Raw genomic sequence first — 24,603 nt, 5'->3', positions numbered from 1 at the left:
TAAAAAATGATAATTCATTCTAAGCTTTATCTACAAATGCAAAGGACACAGTATAACCAAAAATATTAAAAAAAACATAAAAGATGAAAGACATTACCTGATTTTATTTCATCTTACTTTATTTTATTTTGTTTTGTTTCAAGTTTTAATTTAAATTCCAGTTAGTTAACATATAGTGTAATATTAGTTTCAGGAGTAGAAGTTAGTGATTCATCACTTACATATAATAAACACCCAGCGCTCATTACAAGTGTCCTCCTTAACACCCATCTCCCATTTAACCCATCCCCCCGCCAACCTCCTCTCTGGCAACCCTCAGTATGTTCTCTATAGTTAAGAGTCTGTTTTATGGTTTCCTTTCTCTTTTCTTTCTCTAAAAGATTTCAGAACAAAGCGTCTTCCCCAACTCAAACGAAGCCAGGCTGAGTGTTCTCTCCAGCTCCAACTCCTCTACCCTCAGCTGCTTCAACTACACACCTATCTAACAAGCATACAATCTGGAAATATTTATTTAATATTAATAAAGGATTTCAAAACTAGAAGAGGCCTTAAAGATCATTTCTGTTGGTCATCTTATAGACTAGTTATTTTAAAACTAAAAAGTAAATGATAAAGCCATAGCTATCAACCTGATCTTATCAAAAAGAAACACATTTCTCACTGTAAATCAACTTGAAAATAGAAAAATTTTTCAGCTCAACCTCTGCAAATAAACATTAAATTGATTCCCAGGAGACTTTCTCAATTTATGGATTGTCGCTATCTGTCAATCTACCAAAGATCTGTTCTTAAGGTAAGGCAGAAGTAAGGGTGAATACTTTGCAGATTTAAAGCTAATTTCATATACTGTAAAAACAGCTTGTCAACAGGCTTCTTAGGACTTCGAGACCACATTTCCACAGTAAATATTATATGTGATACAATTTCAACTATATTTGATTACTACATAGATGATTTATATATAGGCTTATGCTGAAAATTAGATCTCAAGTCTAGCCCAGAACCTTATACAACATGCCCATGTATGTGATCTTGCTCAACCTGTCCAAAATGGGATACTTTCTTGTTCATTTTCTCCTCAGTTGTTCTCAACATTTTGACTGGGGATAATGGGAAGAGAAAAAAACTTGCATACTGTGTGAAAGGGGAAGTAAGAGGCATAATAAGTTAAATATTTAGTCAGAAAATATTTATTTCCTTATAAATAAGAAGGGGTATCTCCACCCCTTCCATTATTTGAAAATTCTCTTAGATTAATAAACTCTGCTTTCAAAAAGCAAATAGTGTCTTCAAGCCCCACCAGTAGAAGTATGAGGTAAACCTTTCATAATTTGAAGGATTTTGCTAATTATTCATCACTTAGTAAACATTTTTTAAAAATGTAAAACTCATACTAAGCAAAAGAACTAGAAGTTTAGCTTTTATAAGGCATCCCAGTACCATATTTCTTAAAAGCTGCATAGAAAGATAAACAACAAAAATTTCACTGACATACCTTACTGTATCACACACCTATTCATCAAAACCTTAACTTTCTAACCTGGAATGTCGGAGGCTGTCCTTTTTGTTTTTTGCAGAGCACAATGTGCATTCACAGCCAACTGCATGGGGCTTGGGTAGAGATACATCCTGTTTTAACAGCATTGTAAGAATTTCATAGTTGTTACGATGAGCAGCTAAAATGACAGGTGCAACATCCATAGTTGTTGAATACTCAGGATTTTGAATTCGCTCCATTAGTTTCTGAAAAATATTTATATAAATGTCCAAAATTATTATTTATGACTGCAAAACAACACATTTATCTGAAAATGAAATGAAAAAATCAGAATGCACAAAGAACGTAAGAATTATATTAAGAAATATGATAACATTTTACCAGGACTAAATTTTTTTTGAAACCTGAAAACTCAATTTTAATTAATAAATACAATAAATCATGACAGTCAAAAATCTTCAATAGGATACATTCATACATCTAGAGTTCTATTTTTGTAACAAAGAAGTGAAGATACCTAGAGAAATACTTTAGAAAAAAGTGTTTAATTTTCACAAGATTATGGAAACATGCATGACAATGATAACAAGAATCTTAGAAAAAGAATATAAAGGAAAAACAGAAATGTTAAAAATAGGCAGAGTATAAATGCATGAGAAAAATTTTAAAAATTCCACCTCTATGGCAAATCTTGCCACACTGATAGCAGTGAAGCTGCCTGAAAGGGATAAGTAAATAGGAAGCACTCTTCATTTTGTAGAATTCTCTACATATTCCCAATCAATACCTATACTACTTCCTGTTACAAAGGCACGAAAACACTAACAATCCTAACTACTATTAATGAGTCACTCCTGAAACTGTTAGGCACTTTACATTTATCACCTCATTTCATCCCCATATTAGCCTGCAAAATTGAGCATTATAATCCCCATGAAGAAACTGAGGCTCAGAGAAGTTAATGTGCCCAAGCTATGCAACAGAGTGGCAAAATGCAGATCAGAACTCAGGTCTGTATTACACTGGAGCCTTCTTTTATGAATAGTTTCTTTCTGCTTTCACTACATGGGCTCATGGGCCTGGTGACGGCATGACATGAAAAAAGAAACTATGTAAATAAAGAATCAGGGTTAAATAAAATGGTTGATTATTTTATGACTATTGCATACTCTTCCCAATACTTCTCACTTTTTCACACACATTTCCAGGAGATATGTTTGATTCCATTGCATAAGCTTATCAAGTTCACAGAATTTTTTTGGTAATTTTTATTAATATCATAAAAGTAATACATACACATTATAAAATATCCGAACAATATAGAAAAGCAGAAAGAATAAAAATTCCCGTATTCCTCCAAAGCAACAAACATTTTATAGTATCTCCTTCTAGACCTCTATTATACCTCCTTTTAGGGACATCTTTGATATAAGTGATTTGGCATCAATGATTAAAAACAATGGTCCTTGGGGCACCTGGAGTGCTCAGTCTGTTGAGCATCTGACTTCGGCTCAGGTCATGATCTCACGGTTCGGTTGGTGAGTTCGAGCCCTGCATTGGGCTCTGTGCTGACAGCTTGGAGCCTGGACCGTGTTTCTGCATTCTGTGTCTCCCTCTCTCTGCCCCTCCCCTGTTCACTGTCTCTCTCTCTCTCTCTCAAAAATAAAAAATAAAACATTAAACAAAACAAAACAAAACAATGGTCCTTAATATTTTGAACTCCAAGGACCCTTCTAATAATCTCATAAAGCTACAGCCCAGGGGCTCCATGATGATTCAGCCAGTTGTTTGACTATTGGTTTCCACTCAGGTCATAATCTCACGGTTCATGGGGTTGAGACCTGCATCAGGCTCCATGCTGACAGCATGGACCCTGCTTGGGATTCTCTCTCTCCCTTTCTCTCTGTCCCTCCCCCATCTGAACTCTCTCTCTCTCTCTCTCACCCTCTGTTAAAAAAAAAGGGGGGGGGCAAAAAAAAGCTACAGCCCAGAATTTCTGGGAAATAAAATTCATGTATTTAGAATTTAGTATGCAATTTAAGAAAATTCATAGATCTATGCTCAAGATATTTTATTTTCTTTATTTAAACAACCTACCACAAACATCTTTATGAATACAGCTTTTTTGAAATTTAGGATAAAGTCATTAACCACAGAACCCCTGAAGTCGAATAATAGGTCTAAAGGCCATGAACAGTTTTGAAGCTTTTGATATATATTACCAAAATTCTTTTCATATTTTACACTGCCAATAATATAGGAATGTACCCATTTCACACTTTAGCTAGGCAGCACTAGGCATGGTCATTCCCAATTTATAACACAAAAAAAAAAAAAAAATACCATGAAATATTAATTTACTTTACTAGTTAAATTTTACTATTTTTTGACATACTTAAGCTGTTTTCCTCTTCTTTTATGAATAGTTTCTTTATGTACTTCCCATTTATTTATTGGGGACTTTAAATTAATGAATTTATTTAAAAATAAGAAAGAAGTCTAAAAATTTAGCCCTTTCTCTCCTTATTACTGGTTATAGAGAAGAAAATTATATTTATTCTCTTAAAAGAAAAATGTCCTCAGTTTTCCTATAAAATATACTTAACATGAAAAACATTATTAGAAGATTAAAATTCATAATTTAATTGCTCATTATATAATCTACATACTACCAAAAAAAACACCCCACCTGGATTAGAAAGTCAAAATTTATCAATAGACAATTTTGATAAGCCAAGAATACAGAATGAATTCAATGAAATGATAAAAAAAAAAAAAAGTGTATAAAAATATTTGACACTGCCTGTCAAAAAGTATTAGGGCTGTTAAAATGTGATCCTGCCCTCATTGGAAGTACTCAAGCAAAGGCTGGATAAGCCTTTTGGTTACAGATGAAGTACAAAGTGTTTTTCACTGAGTACAACTCAAGATTCGACTGACAGTGGTAATGGTGATAAAAGAATGCCAGTCAGCTGCTCCAGTACCCTGGCAGGTTACACTCCTACTCCCTGCCAAAAAAGTAAAGGGGTTAAAAGGCTAGAAAGTGGAATAAGTATACCAAATATATAATCATGACTGCAAGACAGGTGACAGAAAATTGAATAGGAGTCCAGATATTTCTGACCCTTTGGACAGGGGCTGTATTCTTGGCCTTTTTTTTCTCTGCTCCTGTTGGTCTCTCGCCACAACTTAAACTAGTTGGTACACTCCTCTGGAGAAAGTCATGCTTACACAAGCTTTGTAATATCTAAATGAAAGTAAAATATTTCAGTTAATATGTGATAAAGTATGCAATTTAGCAGAGTTTCTCATTGTTCTCAGATAATGGCAGATAATCTGTAACCAAGTTATAATTCTTTTGTAAAACAATATTTTTCTGAGTATAGCCAGTTTACACAACCAGCAATTATTTAAACTGCTTGTCTTACTACCTCCTCACCAATAATGAAGGTTGTAATTGCTAAATTTTGATATATAACAAATATATCATTTTTAAAGTAGAATTTGATTAGTGGCTATCTTCCTAATTATAAAAGCAATAAAGAAAAAAGGAGTAACACAAAAAATACCCTTAATTTAGCAATGAGATGACTGCTGTGAGGTAACATTTTGCTACATTTCATAGTTCCTTGTCTGTGCATGTTTTTAACTTTGGACTATATATTGTATGTCCAGTTTACTATTCTCATTTTTTGACTTCTTATTTGATATTTGTTCAGGTTTGTATATATTCTTTGAAAAATACCATTTTAATATATATGTAATTATTACTATTTCCCATCTTTTATTTGGGGGTGTTTAAATTGTGTCATATGGTTTTTTCATTGCTACAAATAAGATCACAATTAACATTTTTGTCCACATTTCTGACCAGCTTCTAGAGGAGGAAGCACTAAAAAATATGAGCATCTTTCTTGTTTATGACACATTCTGCCAAAATGCTTCCCAAAATACCCTCCCTACCAATTGTGTGTGAGACTGTACTACTCCCTTGCAATCAATGATCATTATTTTTAAAAATGTTTGCTAATTTGACAAGCAAAAATTAGCATTTCATGTGTTATTAGTAGTAACTTTTAATCTTTTTCTGAGATGTTTTTCATGTCCTTTTCTCATCTTGATATTTTTCATCAATTTGTCAATTATTAAGATTAATTTGTGATATATAGGAAATATATTTTCCAATTATCCATCTGCTTCCTAAATTTTTTCAATGTCTGAATTTCAGAAATCTAACTTCTATACAGCCAATGGTTGTGCCATTGCTTTTTATGATTTTTGTCCTTTGCTTTTAAGTTTACAAAGTCTTTCCACTCCTAATCACTTAAATATTCACCTACATTTTCTTCCAGTTTTATGGTTTCACTGTATATATTTAATTCGTAAATCCATTTGGAAACTAACCTGAATTTTCAACTTAATCTATAGAATGTTCAAAACTAAAAATACTGATCCACACTGACAAAGTTATGGAAATATCACTAATTTTAAAAAGGTTTCCTGAAAGCAATATTAATTATTCTCCAAAGTGTCTACTTACTTTAAGGCAATACCTTACAGTAAAAAAAACTATTTCTTTAGAACAAAATAAATTTGGGGGAAGAAAAAAATGGCAATGGGGCAGATCTATTTTGGTTTAAAAATCCAAATTAATAAATATTTAAGAGTACTAACTACTATAGTTGGTCTTGATGATCGTTTTGGTCGATGATTAAGTAGTATATCAACAGCTCCCACTACTTCAGAGTCGATTGCCACCAAAAGTGCATCTGCGGACTTCAAAAAAAAAAAAAAGGTTAAAAATGAAAATGGAGGATAAAAAGGTAAACTATTTATTTTTACTAATTCCTAAATAAAACTCTTTAAACTGTATTATATACAGTAATATTAAATATTTAAAAATTTAGACTATCCAAATAAATAGTACATTTGCTGGCCTTAGCAGTACTTTTGTGTACCACAACACACACAAATTTCTGTCCTGGTTTCATTGCATAAACCGGTGAAATAATAAATGCTTGAAGAGAAGGGTTTATTAATGGATCCATGCCATATTTAAAGTTGAAAATTTTTTTCAAGATCTTTACTTTTGAACTTTGAACCAAAAGAATCTTAACATTCCAGATGTATTAAAGAAATTGCCAAGGACTATTACTACTGGTACAGGGTATGTTCAGTCTAATAAAAATTATCATCAATGCAACCATGAGGATAAGGGGAGCCCTCTGTTCTCAACTTTAAAACATACATGGCTGACTGAAATGGTACAAATTTGACATTGATATTAGCAATCTTATCAAGTAAAAGCCACAAAAAACTAGGCCACCAATGTCCTTAGAGACAAGATGGAGAAGTGACTTTATAGTTTTAAAAATCCCAAACTATAGTTCATTTTGAAACTCCAACTTTGACTGGAAGAAAAAGTAAATAGAAGCTGAGAATAGGGACTTTCCAACACTGCAACAAAGTCTACAGTCCTATTATTATACTTGGCAACTGTGACATCAGGTTTCTGTGTTTCTTTTTGTTTTGTTTTGTTTTGTTTTGTTTTCTTAAAGAAAGCTATAAAGGGAGAAGGGAAACATGGGGATAAATAATGTTTTAATCTTAAAAAATGACCCGATTATTTTCAATTTGTACACTTGAAAAACTGTCATAGTCTTTGACAACCATCTATATCAACATCCTCTCTCTTTTGAAAATTAAACTCTATCAGATCTTTAGTATTCTTTGTAGCTGAAAAGAATAAAACTTCCATTCACTTTCTCTAGATGTCAAAAATAGGACTAAAAATGGAAGACTTTATTTGGATATCTAAAAATAGGACTAAGCACACCAAAGAAAGAATTGGGGGCCACATTCAATCATTAGGAACTGCCTATATATTGCCACAGGAAAACCCCCCCACTCTAATGAGAAATGTAATTATTTTATCCCTTAAAACTTTTAGGGTGCACTGGGCTGTAGCCTATTCTTTGAATTTAGCATCATTCTTCTTCTACGTTGCAAACATTTCTCTTCAGTTTTTACCATACTTGGTCAGGTGAAGCAAACAAAAAGAATTATGTATTCATTACTACTAAACATTTCACTTATGATTAATTTTAACCTATAAAGCTAATTATAGTAATGGCACTGCTCTTCAAGTCAAAGCACCAGTCAACTCCAACTATCTGAAACATAGCCATGGATCCAACTGCAAATTTCCAAAATAACTATATTGAGCTGTCACAAACTAACTTCATGGGCATTATTTCCCAGGAGGAATTGCCTCAACCATACTGACTTAAGAGTTGTCTATAAATGAAGGAAAACTGGCTTTCCCAAGTGTTCTCCAAGTCTTTACTGAATAAGGAAACAGCTAGGTTAAAACTAACAAAGTAGAAAGAAGTGAAAAAATTGCTAAAAGCTGACCAATGAAAAGATAAAATATCAATATAGCAAAATCGCTATCAATACAGAGCAGTCTGAAGCCATATAATGTAAGGACAAACATGTTAATATTTTCAGATTATATAAAGCAAAATAAAACAATTATATTCTCAACGATTCCCACTTATGATGGTAAAGTTAAATTATATTCAGATACACTATTTTGTGAAGAATAAAGAAAGATTCATGTTAAATCTTTCAATGCTTAAAAGGATAAGCTTCAGGAATAAAAACTATTTGTGTAAAAAAAAATCGTGTAAATAAGGAGTTACGATTAACTTATTCTGCACAAATCATTTTTATTTGATAAATCAAAGGAAGTTCTGAATGAAAAAGTTTCAAATAATGTTTAAAATATTGTTAGGACAAAAGGTCATTAGTTTTGCTTCCCAGTTTCTCACAAATATTTGACCATCCCTCCCTTATACCAATGTATTCAATATGTATACTTATTATGTATTAACGAGGGTGCTTGCTATATTCCTTCCCATCTCAGAATGTCTTTTCAACAATTCCCATACTCTTTCCCCTAAGCTCAAAGTAAGAAGCTTCTTATTTTCTTTCCAAAGCTGTTTTCCACCTTGGTATTCTATTTAATGTTTTTCTTCTACAGGCACTTGGTCCTTCATTTACAGAAAAAACAGTCCTAGCTCCCATCTCCCAAAACATGAAATACTTCCTCACTCTTGCTAAGCTGACTTGATCCTGTCTTTTCTTTTCACCACTCAAGTTTTCTTTCTCTCACTCTGTCAAATTTCTCAAACCCATGCATATCATGTTCTCTAACTCTACTGATGCCAGTTTCAAAATCCAGTGCCTTTTCTACTCCCTCATTTTCTTTGATTTCTAAGCAACACATTAAAACTCTTTCTTTGGTGTTCACAATGCTGCACTATCCCAAACTCCTTTAATGGAACCCTTTCCTTCTATTGCCTTTATTAGCATAGATGTCCCCTGAGAAAGAATCAGCACGAGCCCTTTGCTCTCCTCGGTAATTTCATCCACTTTCATGATGCAGGTGATCATCCCATGTCCATGACTGCTCTATCTCTCCAGCCTGACCTCTCCCTAGAGATTTAATCTTCATGTGTAACTGTGTATTAGAGACTGCCTGATACCCCCCAAATAAATAGGACTAAAACCAGAATTCACATTTCTCTGCCCCACGCTTGACTTAACTTCTTTCATCCTTCTCCCAGCCACCTATGTTTAACATTTCCAAATCATCCTAGACTTTTTTAATTCTCCCCTCCAAATTTAAATACTAAGTTCTATCAACTCTTCCTTCATAACATCTTTCACATCTGCCATTTTTCCTCCTATTCTTGTAGCTACTATTCTAGTTCAGGCTTTAACCTCTTCCTATCTGGATTACTGTAAAAACTGTTCACCCAAGCTATGGCCTTCCCCACTTTCCATTTTTTAATCTGTACTGAACACAGCCACTAGAATGGTTTTCCTAAAATATTACTGGACACATCACATTCTTCCTCTAAAATCATTTAATGACCCCACTATCTATACACCCAAATTCCTTAGCCTGGCATTCAGGCCCTTTTCATTAGTTTTGTTTTAGTTATTTTTCCAGATATTTCCCACTACCATCCAGCCCAAATAATTTCCTCAGAAGGCTAAATTGTCCATTGTCTCAAAAATATACATTGCATGTGCTTTTATTTACATCCTTTTCCACATCTCCTATTCCAGAGCTATCTGTACATTTTTGAGAGTAGTTTCAGTAGTAGGTAAAAGCATGGACCCTGGAGCCAGAACCTGGGTTCAAATTCCAAGTCTGCCATTTGTGTTGTACCTTTGGGCATGTTACTTAACCTTTTTGTATACTGGTTCTCTCCACTATAATATGGAAATAATAATAGTACCTATCTCATAGGGCTGTGGTGAGGACTAAAGAAGTGAATATATTTAAGATTCCTAGTATACAATAGCACTACATAAATATTGGTAATTATTAATGTTTGAAAGCTGAGCTCAAGTGACACACTTCCATGAAACCTTGATAGCAGATACACAGTGACTTTCTCTTTTCTATGTTTCCAAAACATCTGTTGTAAACCACAAAAGTTTAACCATAAAACATGGTTTTTCAATAGTAACGTTATTGACATTTGGGGCCCGATAATTCTTTGTTGTGGGGCTGTCTTGTGCACTGCAGGATGTTTAGCAGTATCCCTACCCTCCACCTACCACATGCCAGTGGTGGTCCATCCACCAGTTGTGAAACCAAAAATGTCTCCAGATATTATCAAATGTCCCCTGGAGAGCAAAATTGTCCTATGAGAGCCACTAGCATAACGCAAGATAAAATACATAATAGCACTTTTTAACCTCAAAGTAATACACAAGGGTCAAGTATTATAATACACTCAGTACTTATCAAATACACTTCTGCATTATTTAACTGATTAGAAATTCTTATGTACAGTTGAAAAATACAGGGGTTAGGTAGGGGTGTCCACCCCCCACATACTCAAAAATCTGCATATAACTTTTGACTCCCCCAAAATTCAATTACTAATAGCATGTTGACCAAAGCCTCACCAATAACAGTCAATTAACATATATTTTGCATGTTATGTGTATTATATACTGTATTCTAACAATAAAGTAAGCTAGAAAAAAGAACGTTATTAAGAAAATCATAAGGTAAAGAAAATACATTTACAGTACTACACTGTAAAAAATCCACATATAAATGGACCCATGCAGTTCAAATTTGTATTGTTCAAGGGTCAACTATACTTTCATTGTCCAATTAGTTTTAATATCCTTTAGTACAGACCTCATGTTTTACTTATTCATTTCCACAATCACACCCAACCAAAGGCTTTGGACATCTGTTGATTGATAGGTAAGACGGAGATAACCTGAGACAGAACACAGTGAACTGGAAAGAGCATGGGATTTGCAGTCAGAAGATCAGGTTCAAATCTTGGCTTTCCTCTCACTCACTTTAGAACTTTGGGCAATTCATTAAAGTCTATGAGCCTCAGTTTTCCGGTCTATAAAATATAACAGCTATATAGGCTGGCCATGATGTTCAAATGTGATCAGGAACCATGTATACTGCAGAATTATTATATACACAGGATCATGTATGTAAAAAGATAAAAATGATTATCATACTATAATACTTCTTTTATCCAGAATCATCAGGGTCCTTCTTTATAACTATTTTCTAGGTCACTGAAGCTTATGCCTTTAAGTGTTTCACTTTGAAATTTAAACTATTTTGATGGAAGCTTTCTGCTTTCAGAAGTACTATACATATTCTTCTTTCTTCCAAAACAATAGGTACTGAATATAATTTAACTTTTCCTCACTTATTCTAGGCCATTGTTATAAACATTGATTACCATCCCAACATACAACTTCTTCAGAGATTATCAGATATGTAATGCTTTTGACCTCTTTATTAAAGAGAGTCAGAGGTACTGTGCCCCATTTTGTTTTTCTGCAGCCCTCATGTCCCTTCTGTTGCCCCTCTAATTCTCTATGGATTAGAAGAGTAAGTATTCTAAGTTTGTTAAAGTTGAAGGAGAGCTCCAGTACTCTATTGACTAAAGTTCATAAATGGAAAAATTCACGGCACCTACTGCTCAGGGATGTTTTTTTGTTACTTTCTGGTTCTCAGTGGTGTTCTAGATAACTGGAATTGCTGGGAAGGCAATTTCTTTTTCTACTCCAAATATGCATGTACACAGAAAGTGCCATATATTGTAATGCATATGTATATATACACACAGTAAAAATACACATAAAACTTACTTATATTTTTTAAATTTTCTGTGAGTGCTTCCTGATGCCACTAAAATAAAAAGCCTCATTAATTTGAAGCTCCAACAGAGCAAAACAATCATGCTATTTGAAAGAAAAAAAGAAGTGCAAGAATTCATGTGCTCCCATCATAAGCAAACCCAAAAGAAAAGGAAAATAATATTATTAAATTTCCTTCACAATCTCTTGACTGAATTCTTTCAAGACTTATATGCATGCCTGCTTTTCTACCTGAATTGATATGAAGACAAACAGAAAGGTCTGTATTTTCCAGTTAAATTTTTTTTTTCACTTTTAGTTATAAGCAAACACTAAACTTCAGACAAAAGGGAAAAATTAATAAAATTTAAAAGGACAAAATAAAAGTCAAGTTAAAAATTGCATTGTGAGTCAGGAGCATTTTGTTCTTTTGTTTGTAAATTACACGGGCCACAGAAAAATCTGTTTCCCTGACACTTCCAGAACATTTGTACTATTTTTAGATATATAATATAAATAGTAATAACATAAGTAATAAAAACAAAGCCATCTTTAATAAGTCATGATAATTTACCTGTCAGATGTTATAAAACACTTATAAGGAAGGAAAAAGTCAAAATTGGGAGGAAAAAGATAAATCAAGTCAAAATATACTTTTTATAAAAAGGCTTTTTCATGGTTTGTTTTTAAAACTTTTAGTGGCTCAAGACCAAATAAAGGGTGAAAGAAAGAAAGAAAAAAAAAAAAGAAGGAAGAAAGGGAGGAGGGAGTGGAAGAAAACTAGAAAGAAAGAAGAAAATATGGCATATCTAACAGTACTTAGAAGCTACTGGATAGAATTATCTAGCCTTGTACCTGACAACCGTAGTCCAAAAGAAGCTGTAGTATATCCAAGTTTTCGTTTTCAATAGTTATGGTAACAGCATTTCTCCCAAGCACATCTACGCAATTTATGTTCAAGTCACCTGAACTGTTTTCCTCCAAAATCTTTTTAACCATATAATAGTCACCTAAATAACAATATACAAACATAATTTAATATCCAAGACATATTAGATAAGAATGACTGTAAAAACTTAGCCTGGTGATTTAAAAGAAAATTTAAAAATCTAAACTCATTTTGCATATGGAAATGTGCAAAGAAAATGGGAACACTTCCTTGCTGAAAAACTTATATCCTGATAAAATAGTATGCACACCAACTGCAAACGTAAGGAGTAAAATTTTAAGTGTGCAGTTTGAAACAAAAGTTGTTAAGTTTAAAATTCATAATTGACTGACTATAAGTAAGGAAAGAAACTTTTAGAAGATATTTAAATAATACAGAATGTCCAAAAGTACAGACTGGAAGCTAGAAAAATAAAAGAAGCTTAACGGATTTAGTTTTACATCTCATATACACATTTACTAGCACATAACAATGGTTAAAAATAAGATCTAATAACAAGCATAGAATATTAAGAAGTGGTTTTACAGGGGAAGACCTAGTTTGGAAAAGCAATGTGAATGTATACATGCTAGTAGGTATGCATAGTAAGAGGAAAGGATGCCAGAGATTCCTATCCTCTTCTCCCCATTCTCCCCACACACACACTCACTCACTCACTCACCTCATCATCTGCTTATGTGACCAGGGAATGTTCACTTCATAAATTAATAAATAATTAATGCTGGTAAGGGCTGAAGTCAGAATATTTCAAAGTGAAGTCTGACGTGTTGGGAGCATGCAGATTACCTTCCGCCTAACTCCAGCCCACATCAAAACAGTTGACCCAACAGGGTAAATGAGATTATTTATGGAGGTAATCATTTTCACCGAGGGCCCATTATATTTATCTGTTGACTAGCTAGTGCAGTAATATAATAATAAGGTGGAATAAATAAAAAAAGAAGGGCTAATTAAATAAAGCAAGGTGGGTTTTGTTTATTTAACTTTTGAAACATAGGAGGAATAAACCATTTTAAGTGACTTGCAAATATAGTTGTTCCGCAAAAGTGTATGAAAAATAAACAGGAAAAGAACAATCAGAATGGAAACCACAAGGAAAAAGAAATGAGTAATTTCATGATACAGAAAGAAAAAATCCTAAAAGTGAACTAAATGAGTGGACAAGAAGGAAAACTAACAGATTTTTGTTAAAACTTTTCAAAGATTTGCTACTATTTTTAGTCAATGACTTTAAAGTTCCCACACATTTTGGAAGAAGTTGAATGGTAGTTATTTGATGGCATACTTCATTAGATTCCTCAATAAGAAAACTAGTCACGAAAAGAAATATTTTCCTCATAGCACTGCTAATTAATATTTAGATACTAATGTTCCATGGCAAAAACTTATAAAAAAACTTCAAAAAGTGAAGCTCTTAGTCACAAGATGAATAGTGAATATACAGACAGACCAGTGAAAATTTCACATTGTTACTGGAAAGTAACATCTTAAACCTTATTTAAGGTGAATTTATTTCAATATCTTAGTGGTAGGAAAATGCTACCCATAAAAACTCTATTTTCTTTAGTTTCATGAGGTGTCTAGGGGAGGATTAATTTTTTATTTATCCTGTTAGGGACTCATTAAGCTTGCTGAATCTAAGGACTTCTGCCCTTCATTAATTCTGCAATATTTTCAGCCATTACCTCTTCAAATATTACTTTGTCTCCATATTACTCTGTTTTCTATTGGAACTTCCATTAAGCATTATTTTGGAGGGGCATCTGGGTGGCTCAGTTGGTTAAGCGTCAACTTCGGCTCAGGTCATGATCATGGTTCATGGGACAATGCAGAGACTGCTTCGGATCCTTGGTCTCCCTCTCTCTGACCCTCCCCCATCATGTGCGTGCTTCCTCTCTCTCTCTCTCAAATAAACATAAAAAAAAAAACAAACCACACACATTATGTTGGATCATCTCATTCCAATTTGTGTCTCTAAACATTTCTTATTTTTCCTCTTTCTTGCTCTCTCTCTTGCATTCTTGATACTGTGTCCAAATCTCACTTATTCCTTATTCAATCACTTTAACTCATTTGTTTTTTTAATGACTTTTTTTTTCTCTAAGTTTTACTGGATTACTTTCCAAATCTTTTGTTTTACTTCCTTATGTTTTCATTTCCTTAAGATTTTAGTCATTTTAAACATACTTATTTTATGGTTTTTATATGATACTTATCAGGTCTTAAGGATTTAATCCTATTTGTTGTGCCTAGTGATTATCAATAATGGGTGACTGTCCTCTGAATTTTTAAATTGAGCATTGCAAACTCATCTTTATGCAGCTTAACTGTGGGAATCCTGGCAGCCTAGTTTGAAAGCTTGTCACATCAAGGATGTTTTAAGTTTGTTTCTTCCACATAACTCAGAGGTTTTGCTCCCCTATCAATCCTTTTCATTATTTATTTCTCAGTTTAGGTTTTCATGGACCAAGTAGGTAATATTAAACTCCAAGCCAACAAGAGACAGGACTATATCTGCAGATTCTTACTTACAAGCTTCTCTGTAGTCTCCCAGTGCTGGTGGATGGATTCTTTTCTTCATCTACAGCTTTGCTACAGGTATAGTGTTTTAAGGACACTCCTCTGTTTTTCAGTCTTTTTCTCACTTTTGGATCCTGAGTGTTTCCCTTAATTTCCTGAAAGCTCAACTATTCATTTAAATGGTTCTTTGTTGTATTTTAGCTAGCATTCCTAGGTGATTTGAAGCAGAGGGTTTTCAGATTATCTAGTCAGCCTTTTGATAGAGCCAGAAAAGTATAAAGAATTGTATAAATACAATTCTTACAAAATTTTATAAACTGTAGGTACAGCAAATGGACAGAAACAACTGCTACGTTTTAAAACTTTAGATTGCTGTTTAAGAGTAATTTATTGCAAATGTCAGATACTCTAGCTTTAAGGTTTCAAAGACTACTTCCATTATACTCAGGGGGCTATACAAGAAAAAAGAAACTTAAAAATCAAAACCAAATCAGTAAATTTCATCCCTAAAGATAATAAAAAGTACCACCTTGAGATAGCTGACACACATATGCAAATGAAATATTACATACTATAGTCACAGAACCTATAGGAAACTATAGTTTAGGTTTCTAAGTATTCCACCTAAGTTTACCTTTGCAAGCCATTTAAAACAATGTGCTATACTGTTAAACCCAGAACAACCCTAAAATTTAGGATGAGCGTATATGCAGAAAAGAGATTAGTAAATTTAAAATATATAGGAAGAAGCTAGTTATAGAGCAAGGATTACAATTTAAATGCCTTTTTATATCAGACAAATATATACTTTTCATTTTATATTAAAGTTGCTTTTAATAATTACATGCATCTTTTATCTTTTAAAATATATAGAAGAGGGGCGCCTGGGTGGCGCAGTCGGTTAAGCGTCCGACTTCAGCCAGGTCACGATCTCGCGGTCCGTGAGTTCGAGCCCCGCGTCAGGCTCTGGGCTGATGGCTCAGAGCCTGGAGCCTGTTTCCGATTCTGTGTCTCCCTCTCTCTCTGACCCTCCCCCGTTCATGCTCTGTCTCTCTCTGTCCCAAAAATAAATAAACGTTGAAAAAAAAAATTAAAAAAAAAATATATAGAAGAAAATGCAACATAATCTGTTTACTTTTTGGCTAGATGGTTCCTTTTTCAGTAAAGGAAAAATAACTTTTCAATCAATTCCACCCATATGCCAATTCAATAGCAAGCCTTCTTAGCCCCCTCTCCAAAATAGTTCCCATACTCATCCCCTTGTATTCATGTATACTGCTACCCTAGTCCAAACCACTATCATCTCTTTCCTGAACTCTGCAATAGATTCTTTACTGATAATAGCTGCTTACACTTCTAATACAAGGGTCAACATACTTTTTCCATAGAGGGCCACAGAGTAAATATTTTAGGCTTTATGGGCAAATACCCAAGTCTGCCTTACTGCAGAAAAGTGATTACAAACTATATGTACACAGGTGAACTCCAATGTGTTCCAACAAAACTTTATTTGTGAACACTTAAGTTCAAATTTTATATAATTTTCATATTATAAAATATTATTCTTCTTTTGATTCATTCCCAATAACTTGAAATGCAAAGTGTGAAAACTATTCTTAGCTTGCAGGCCTCACAAAAACAGGTGGTGAGGATTTGGCCTGTGGGCCATTTTGTCCACCTTGCTCTAGCCCCACTCCTTTAATCCACTGTCCACCCAGCAGCCAGAGTTGATCTTTTTAAAATTCCTATCATTCAATTCAAAAATCTTGAGGATTGGGGCACCTGGGTGGCTCAGTCCGTTGAGCTTTCGACTTAGGCTCAGGTCATGATCTCGCAGTCTGTGAGCACAAGCCCCGCTTTGGGCTCTGTGCTGACAGCTCACAGCCTGGAGCCTGCTTCAGATTCTGTGTCTCCCTCTCTCTCTGCCCCTCCCCCACTCATGCTCTGTCTCTCTGTCAAAAATAAATAAAACATTAAAAAAATTTTTTAGGGGTGCCTGGGTGGCTCAGCTGGCTGAGTATCCGACTTCAGCCCAGGTCATGATCTCACAGTTCGTGAGTTCGAGCCCCCGTCGGGCTCTGCGCTGACAGCTTGGAGCCTGCTTCAGGTTCTGTGTCTCCCTCTCTCTCTGCTCCTCCCCTATTCACATGCTGTCTCTCTCAAAAATACATAAATAAATAAATAAATAAATAAATAAATAAATAAAATCTTGGGGATTGTTATAATTTTCCATCACACCTCAAATAAGTGCCAAAATCTTTATTGTGGCTTATTAATCCCTATGGGACCTGAGCTTCACAACCATTCTCCATTAACCTTATGCAACTCTCCTGTTTACTCAGTATGATCTTTCTAGACTAATGTTTTCCAAAATGCAGGCTGCAACCCCACCAGCAGTCATAAAAACAATGTAGTGAGTCCTAGATAGCAATTTAAAAAAATTAAATACTATTAGGGCGCCTGGGTGTCCCAGTCGGTTAAGCATCCAACTTCGGCTCAGGTCACTATCTCCCAATTCGCCAGCTTGAGCCCCACATCGGGCTCTCCACTATCAGCATGGAGCTTGCTTCGGATCCTCTGTCTCCCTCTCTCCCTGCCCCTCCCCTGCTTGCCTGCACATGCACACATACTCACTCTCTCTCTAAAAAATAAATAAACATTTAAAAAAATGAAATAGTATTGGGGGCACCTAGCTAGTTCAGTTGGTGGGGCATTTGACTCTTGATCTTGGAGTTGTGAGTTCAAGCCCCACATTGGGTGTAGAGAATAAAAATAAAATCTTTAAAAATAAATAAACAAAATAAATAAATTAATTAATTAAATTAAATTAAATGAAATAGTATATAAAATACCAGGGTAACTCGTGAACCCTTAGCAACAACCAAAGCAGCAGAATATACTTTCTTCTCGAGTGCACATGGAACATTCTCCAAGATAGATCACATACTGGGTCACAAAACAGCCCTCAATAAATATAAAAGAATTGAGATCATACCATGTACACTTTCAGACCACAATGCTATGAAACTTAAATCAACTACAGGAAAAAGTCTGAAACACCTCCAAAAGCATGGAGGTTAAAGAACATCCTGCTAAAGAATGAATGGGTCAACGAGGCAATTAGAGAAGAAATTTAAAAATATATGGAAACAAATGAAAATGAAAATACAACAATCTAAACACTTTGGGATGCAGCGAAGGCAGTCCTGAGAGGAAAATACATTGCAATCCAGGCCTATCTCAAGAAACAAGAAAAATCCCAAATACAAAATCTAACAGCACACCTAAAGGAACTAGAAGCAGAACAGCAAGGCACTCCAAACCCAGCAGAAGAGAAAGAATAAAGATCAGAGCAGAAATAAACAACACAGAGTCCAAAAAAACAGTAGAACAGATCAATGAAACCAAGAGTTGGCTTTTTGAAAAGATAAACAAAATTGATAAACCTCTAGCCAGGCTTTTCCAAAAGAAAAGAGAGGACCCAAATAGATAAAATCATGAATGAAAATGGATTTATTACAACCAATCCCTCAGAAATACAAGCAATTATCAGGGAATACTATGAAAAACTATATGCCAACAAACTGGGCAACCTGGAAGAAATGGACAAATTCCTAAAGACCCACACACTACCAAAACTCAAACAGGAAGCAACAGAAAATTTGAACAGACCCATAACTTGTGAAGAAATTCAATAAGTTATCAAAAATCTCCCAATAAGAGTCCTGGACCAGATGGCTTCCCTGGGGAATTCTACCAGACATTTAAAGCAGAGGTAGTACCTATCCCTCTCAAGCTGTTCCAAAAAATAAAAATGGAAGGAAAACTTCCAGACTCATTCTATGAAGCCAGCATTACTTTGATTCCCAAACCAGAGATCCAGCATAAAGAGAGAACCACAGGCCAATATCCTGATGAACACGGATGCAAAAATTCTCAATAAGATACTAGCAAATCGAATTCAACAGCATATAAAAAGAATTATTCACTATGATCAAGTGGGATTCATTCCTGGGCTGCAGGGCTGGTTCACTATTCGCAAATCAATGTGATACATCACATTATTAAAAGAAAAGAACTAGAAGATCCTGTCAATAGATGCAGAAAAAGCATTTGACAAAATACAGCATCCTTTCTTAATAAAAACCCTCAAGAAAGTTGCAATAGAAGGAATACTTCAACATCATAAAAGCCATTTATGAAAAGCCCACAGCTAATATCATCCTCAATGGGGAAAAACTGAGAGCCTTTCCCCCTGAGATCAGGAACACGACAGGGATGTCCACTCTCACCACTGTTGTTTAACATAGTGTTGGAAGTCCTAGCATCAGCAATCAGAAAACAAAATGAAATAAAAGGCATCAAAATTGGCAAAGATGAAGCCAAACTTTCACTTTTTGCAAACAACATGGTACTCTACATGGAAAACCCTATAGACTCCACCAAAAGTCTGCTAGAATTGATACATGAATTCAGCAAAATTGCAGGGTACAAAATCAACGTACAGAAATTGGTTGCATTTTTATGCACCAATAACAAAGCAACAGAAAGAGAAATAAAGAAACTGATCCCATTCACAACTGCACCAAGAACCATAAAATAGCAAGGAATAAACCTAACCAAAGATGTAAAAGATCTGTATGCTGAAAACTATGGAAAGCTTATGAAGAAAATTGAAGAAGACACAAAGAAATGGAAGAACATTCCATGCTCATGGATTGGAACAACAAATATTGCCAAAATGTCAATACTACCCAAAGCAATCTACACATTCAATGCAATCAGTCAAAATCGCACCAGCATTCTTCTCAAAGCTAAAGCAAGCAATCCTAAAATTTGTATGGAACCACAAAGACCCCAAATAGCCAAAGTAATAATATTGAAGAAGAAAACCAAAATGGGAGGCATCACAATCCCAGACTTTAGCCTCTACTACGAAGCTGTAATCATCAAGACAGTATAGTATTGGCACAAAAACAGACACACAGACCAATGCAATAGAGTAGAGAACCAGAACTGGACCCACAAATGCATTGCCAACTAATCTTTGATAAAGCAGTAAACAGTATCCAATGGAAAGAAGACAGTCTCTTTAACAAATGGTACTGGGAGAACTAGAGAGCCACATGCAGAAGAATGTAATTAGACCACTTTCTTACACTATACACAAAAATAAACTCAAAATGGAGGAAGGACCTGAATGTGAGACAGGAAACCATCAAAACCCTAGAGGAGAAAGCAGGAAAAAAACCTCTCTGACCTCAGCCACAGCAATTTCTTACTTGACACATCTTCCAAGTCAAGGAAATTAAAAGCAAAAATGAACTGTTGGGACCTCATCAAGATAAAAAGCTTCTGCACTGCAAAGGAAACAATCAACAAAACTAAAAGGCAACCCAAGGAATGGGAAAAGATATTTGCAAATGACATATCGGATAAAGGGTTAGTATCCAAAATATATAAAGAACTCACCAAACTCCACACCCAAAAAACAAATAATCCAGTAAAGAAATGGGCAGAAGACATGAATAAACACTTTTCCAAAGAAGACATCCAGATGGCCAGACACATGAAAAGATGCTCAACATCACTCACCAGGGAAATAAAAATCAAAACCACACTGAGATATCACCTTACACCTGTCAGAATGGCTAAGATTAACAACTCAGGCAACAAGAGATATTGGCGAAGATAAGGAGAAAGAGGATCTCTTTTGCATTGCTGGTGGGAATGCAAGCTGGTGCAGCCACTCTGGAAAACAGTACAGAGGTTCCTCAAAAATTAAAAACAGAACTACCTCATGACCCAGCAATAGTACTGCTGGGAATTTACCCAAGGGATACAGGAGTGCTGATGCACAGGGGCGCACATACCCCAATGTTTATAGCAGCACTTTTAACAATAGCCAAATTATGGTAAGAGCCTAAATGTCCATCAACTGATGAATGGATAAAGAAGATGTGGTTTATATATACAATGGAATGTTATTTGGCAATGAGAAAGAATGAAATCTAGCCATTTGCAGGAATGTGGATGGAACTGGAAGGTATTATGCTAAGGGAAATAAGTCAGTCAGACAAAGACAGATATCGTATGCTTTCACTCATATGTGGATCTTGAGAAACTTAACAGAAGACCATGGGGGTGAGGGAGGGGGAAAAAAAGGTACCCAGAGGGATGGAAGCAAACCATAAGAGACTCTTAAGGAATGAGAACAATCTGAGGGTTGATGGCGAGGTGGGGGAGAGGGGAAAGTGGGTGATCGGCATTGAGGAGAGCACTTGTTGGGATAAGCACTGGATGTTGTATGGAAACCAATGTGACAATAAATTATATAAAAAAAAATAAATATAAATAAATAAAAATGAAATAGTACATAAATACCAGAGTAATTCATGAATCCTTAGCAACAAATTCACCTTGGCCAACTTAAACTCTTAAGAAAGACAGTGGAGAAAAATTACAATATCAATTAAGAATAGGTGATTCCATTTTTTTCTTCATTAGCACCTCATTTTATTTTCAGGCATATGACAGTAAATTTCAGTATCACTAAAATGGGAGCATTAATGTTGCTCAGTTTAGTTTAATTTTATAGTATCCAAATTTTCAGTTAGTTGTGAAGTATGGGAGAATTTATCAGTCAAAAAAAAATTGTAAAGCTATTGAAACCAAGTTTCTGTAACAAACTTTTTGAGTGTGTCAACCACAGCATTCTTTTAAATTTTTTTTTAATCTTTATTTATTTTTGAGAGAGTGAGACACCGTGTGAGCAGGGGAGAAGCAGAGAGAGAGGGAGACACAGAATCTGAAGCAGGCTCCAGGCTCTGAGCTGTCAGCACAGAGCCTGATGTGGGGCTCGAATTCACGAAGTGTGAGATCATGACCTGAGCTGAAGCTGGACACTCAACCGACTGAGCCATCCAGGCGCCCCTCAACAGCAGCACTGAAATTGAACTATTAACTGAAGACACTTAAAAGATTTTATTAAAAGGAAAAAAATGACGAAGTAAAAAAATACAAAGACATGATCAAATTCAGTTACTGGATCTATAAATACAAATAGTGACAACACTGATTAAAATGTTAATTCTATAGCAAACTTCAAATTAGCTTGAACCAGATCTTAAAAAAATAAAATACCCACAAGACTTTTACAGTGGAGATGACTTAAAAATGTAGTTTTCCCCAGAAGCACCTGGGTGGCTCATTCAGTTAAGCATCCAACTTCTGCTCAGGTCATGATCTCATGGTCATGGTTCGTGGGCTCGAGCCACAAGTCGGGCTCTATGCTGACAGTGAAGAGCCTGCTTGGGATTCTCTCTCCCTCTCTCTGCCCCTCTACCGCTCAGGCACGTGCATATGCACTCTCTTTCTCTTTCTCTCTAAAAATAAACTTATTAAAAAAATGTAGTTTTACCCAAATGTGCAAACCCCACTACTTATCATAGATGCCCCCCATGAGTTGTAATCATATTGTTATAAGTGAAACCTTCAAAATTAAAGATACTCATATATATGGTATGTTTGAATATTTTTAAAAAAGAAATTACTGTAATTTCTTAGTCATTTATGACTGTTAATGAAGACTATTAATGATAATGAATATCATCTGGCAAAAAAGATTCAATCTGCTATAGGAAAAAATTATACAGCATAGAAGGTGATACATTTTTTAATAGTGAGTTGATAAATTAAGAATTATTAACAGTATATTCTTGAATCCATTAGAAAAACAATTAGAAGCAATGTTTACTTTGTAATGAGAGTCTGGTACATGACTTGAGACCCAATTCACAGTGATGCTGCCAGGTGAATAAAACTTTAGTTTATATCCTTTATGAGTTTATATAAAATTTATTTTACATCAAAAAGCTAAAAAAAAAAAGCCCCATTAAATATATTAAGGTGTTATTAATACGGCAGCTTGGTATTACTTCTCCCAAAAATGTCACCCATCTTAAAAGCATGCTTAGCCCAAACGCATGCAAAGTTCGTGTAAGCATTCAGTCATCAAGGCACCCTCCCACACAATGCAGCAAAATCCTATCACAAAGGTGACCCAAGACTTTAGATTGAGCCCAAGGACAGCTCTCTCCATCCCTCCTGTGCCCCCATACTGAAATTTCAAGAAGGGCATCCTGACTCATTAATTGCACATAGAATTTCCTGAAAATACCCTTCATGGGAAGCTGACAGGGAATGAATCCAGACTAAGGTCTTTTCATCACTCCATTTTTCTGCACAAGAACTGATCGTCAGCACATTAAAGGGTTAATACATGCTTTAGCTCATGAATGCATACTAAAAGCTACCATCCTCTCCAGTTGCGTTAAAAGAGCCTAAACAAATTAACCCTTTCTCCAGCCAGCAGGCCTGAGTAAACCACAGGCTCCACAAATAAAAGTGGCTCATTATCACATTAACTCTCAAAGAGAGAGGAAAGGGGCAGGTGATAAGAATCTTGCTTAATATTTCATAAAATAGCCAGCCCTTGTTTCAATTAACTTTCACCTGAGTTGCAGCATTCTGTCTATAAAGAATATGAGTGTGCTTGCTGAGAATTTTACTAGGGACGGGGTGGGGGGGGGGGGTGAGAACAGACTTAACTTGATGTCACTGGTACAGGAACTTTGACTTTTTCTTCTAAATTTTACACAAAGAACCAATGATACATGCTTCTGACCTACTTTCAAGATAAATAACAGCCACTATTAAGTAGCCACTACCTGATCAGCACTTGCCTGTATCTATTGAGCTCATTTACATAAAAGCCAGCTATACAAACTATAAAATCAAACATAAAATCTTTTTCTTTCCTACGTTTTTTCTTTGCTCTTCAATCTGTACAGACCTTTCAAAAAGCCACCCACCCACTAACATACACAATGACCACTTTATCTTTTAGGAATTCTCCCTAAGTGGAAAATATTATAATCATTTTGTACATGTAGAGTAGGATTGCTAAATGAAAAGGAAGATAAATATAGATATTCTAGAATGGATCTGTTCTAGTGCTATTACAGCTTTTTACTTTTATTGGATAAACAGAATCCACAGAAAAAAGGTTTATAAAACATTCATAGGAGATCAAGTTTAATCATTAACTAACAAGTCCAAATTTAGATGTCTTCTCTAATACGAATTATTTTCATTCATTCAGCTACAACTAGATTAATGTAACACAGTGGCTAAGAGCGGAGGCTCAATATAGATCTCAATTCTACCATTTCCTAGCTAATGTAACCTTGGGCAAAGTGATTTTAAAACATTGCTAAGCCTCATTTTCCTCATTTGTAAAATAGGTATAACAAGAGATTTGGCTAATGGGGTTGTCAGGATGAAATGAAATCATCTTTGAAAAGTATATGCAATCTACCCTAATGGCTGTTTTAGTAAATGTTTGCCATTTGATTTGGTGAAAGCTCCA

The 24,603-nt window shown here is 34.8% G+C and overlaps 1 protein-coding gene across 8 annotated transcripts in view; it reads right to left on the bottom strand.

Moving 5' to 3' along the window:
- Window positions 1-24,603, bottom strand: part of TRPC1 (transient receptor potential cation channel subfamily C member 1) — a 67,274-nt gene that overhangs the window by 39,950 nt on the left and 2,721 nt on the right. For 2 of the 8 annotated variants that reach the window (XM_086674456.1, XM_086674455.1), the window contains exons 2-5: window positions 12,560-12,714; window positions 6,173-6,274; window positions 4,623-4,745; window positions 1,541-1,743 (exon numbers count right to left, since the gene is read on the bottom strand). In XM_086674456.1, the coding sequence (XP_086530582.1) occupies window positions 1,541-1,743; window positions 4,623-4,745; window positions 6,173-6,274; window positions 12,560-12,714 (583 nt within the window). The remainder of the gene's footprint in view (window positions 1-1,540; window positions 1,744-4,622; window positions 4,746-6,172; window positions 6,275-12,559; window positions 12,715-24,603) is intronic. The other 6 variants (XM_025912990.2, XM_086674458.1, XM_025912989.2 and 3 more) reach the window with 5 other exon arrangements.

Source organism: Puma concolor, chromosome C2 (assembly GCF_028749965.1).
Source record: "Puma concolor isolate L17-30 chromosome C2, mPumCon1.1.hap2, whole genome shotgun sequence".
NCBI lineage: Eukaryota > Metazoa > Chordata > Mammalia > Carnivora > Felidae > Puma > Puma concolor.
This window is presented reverse-complemented; position numbering and strand designations above follow the sequence as displayed.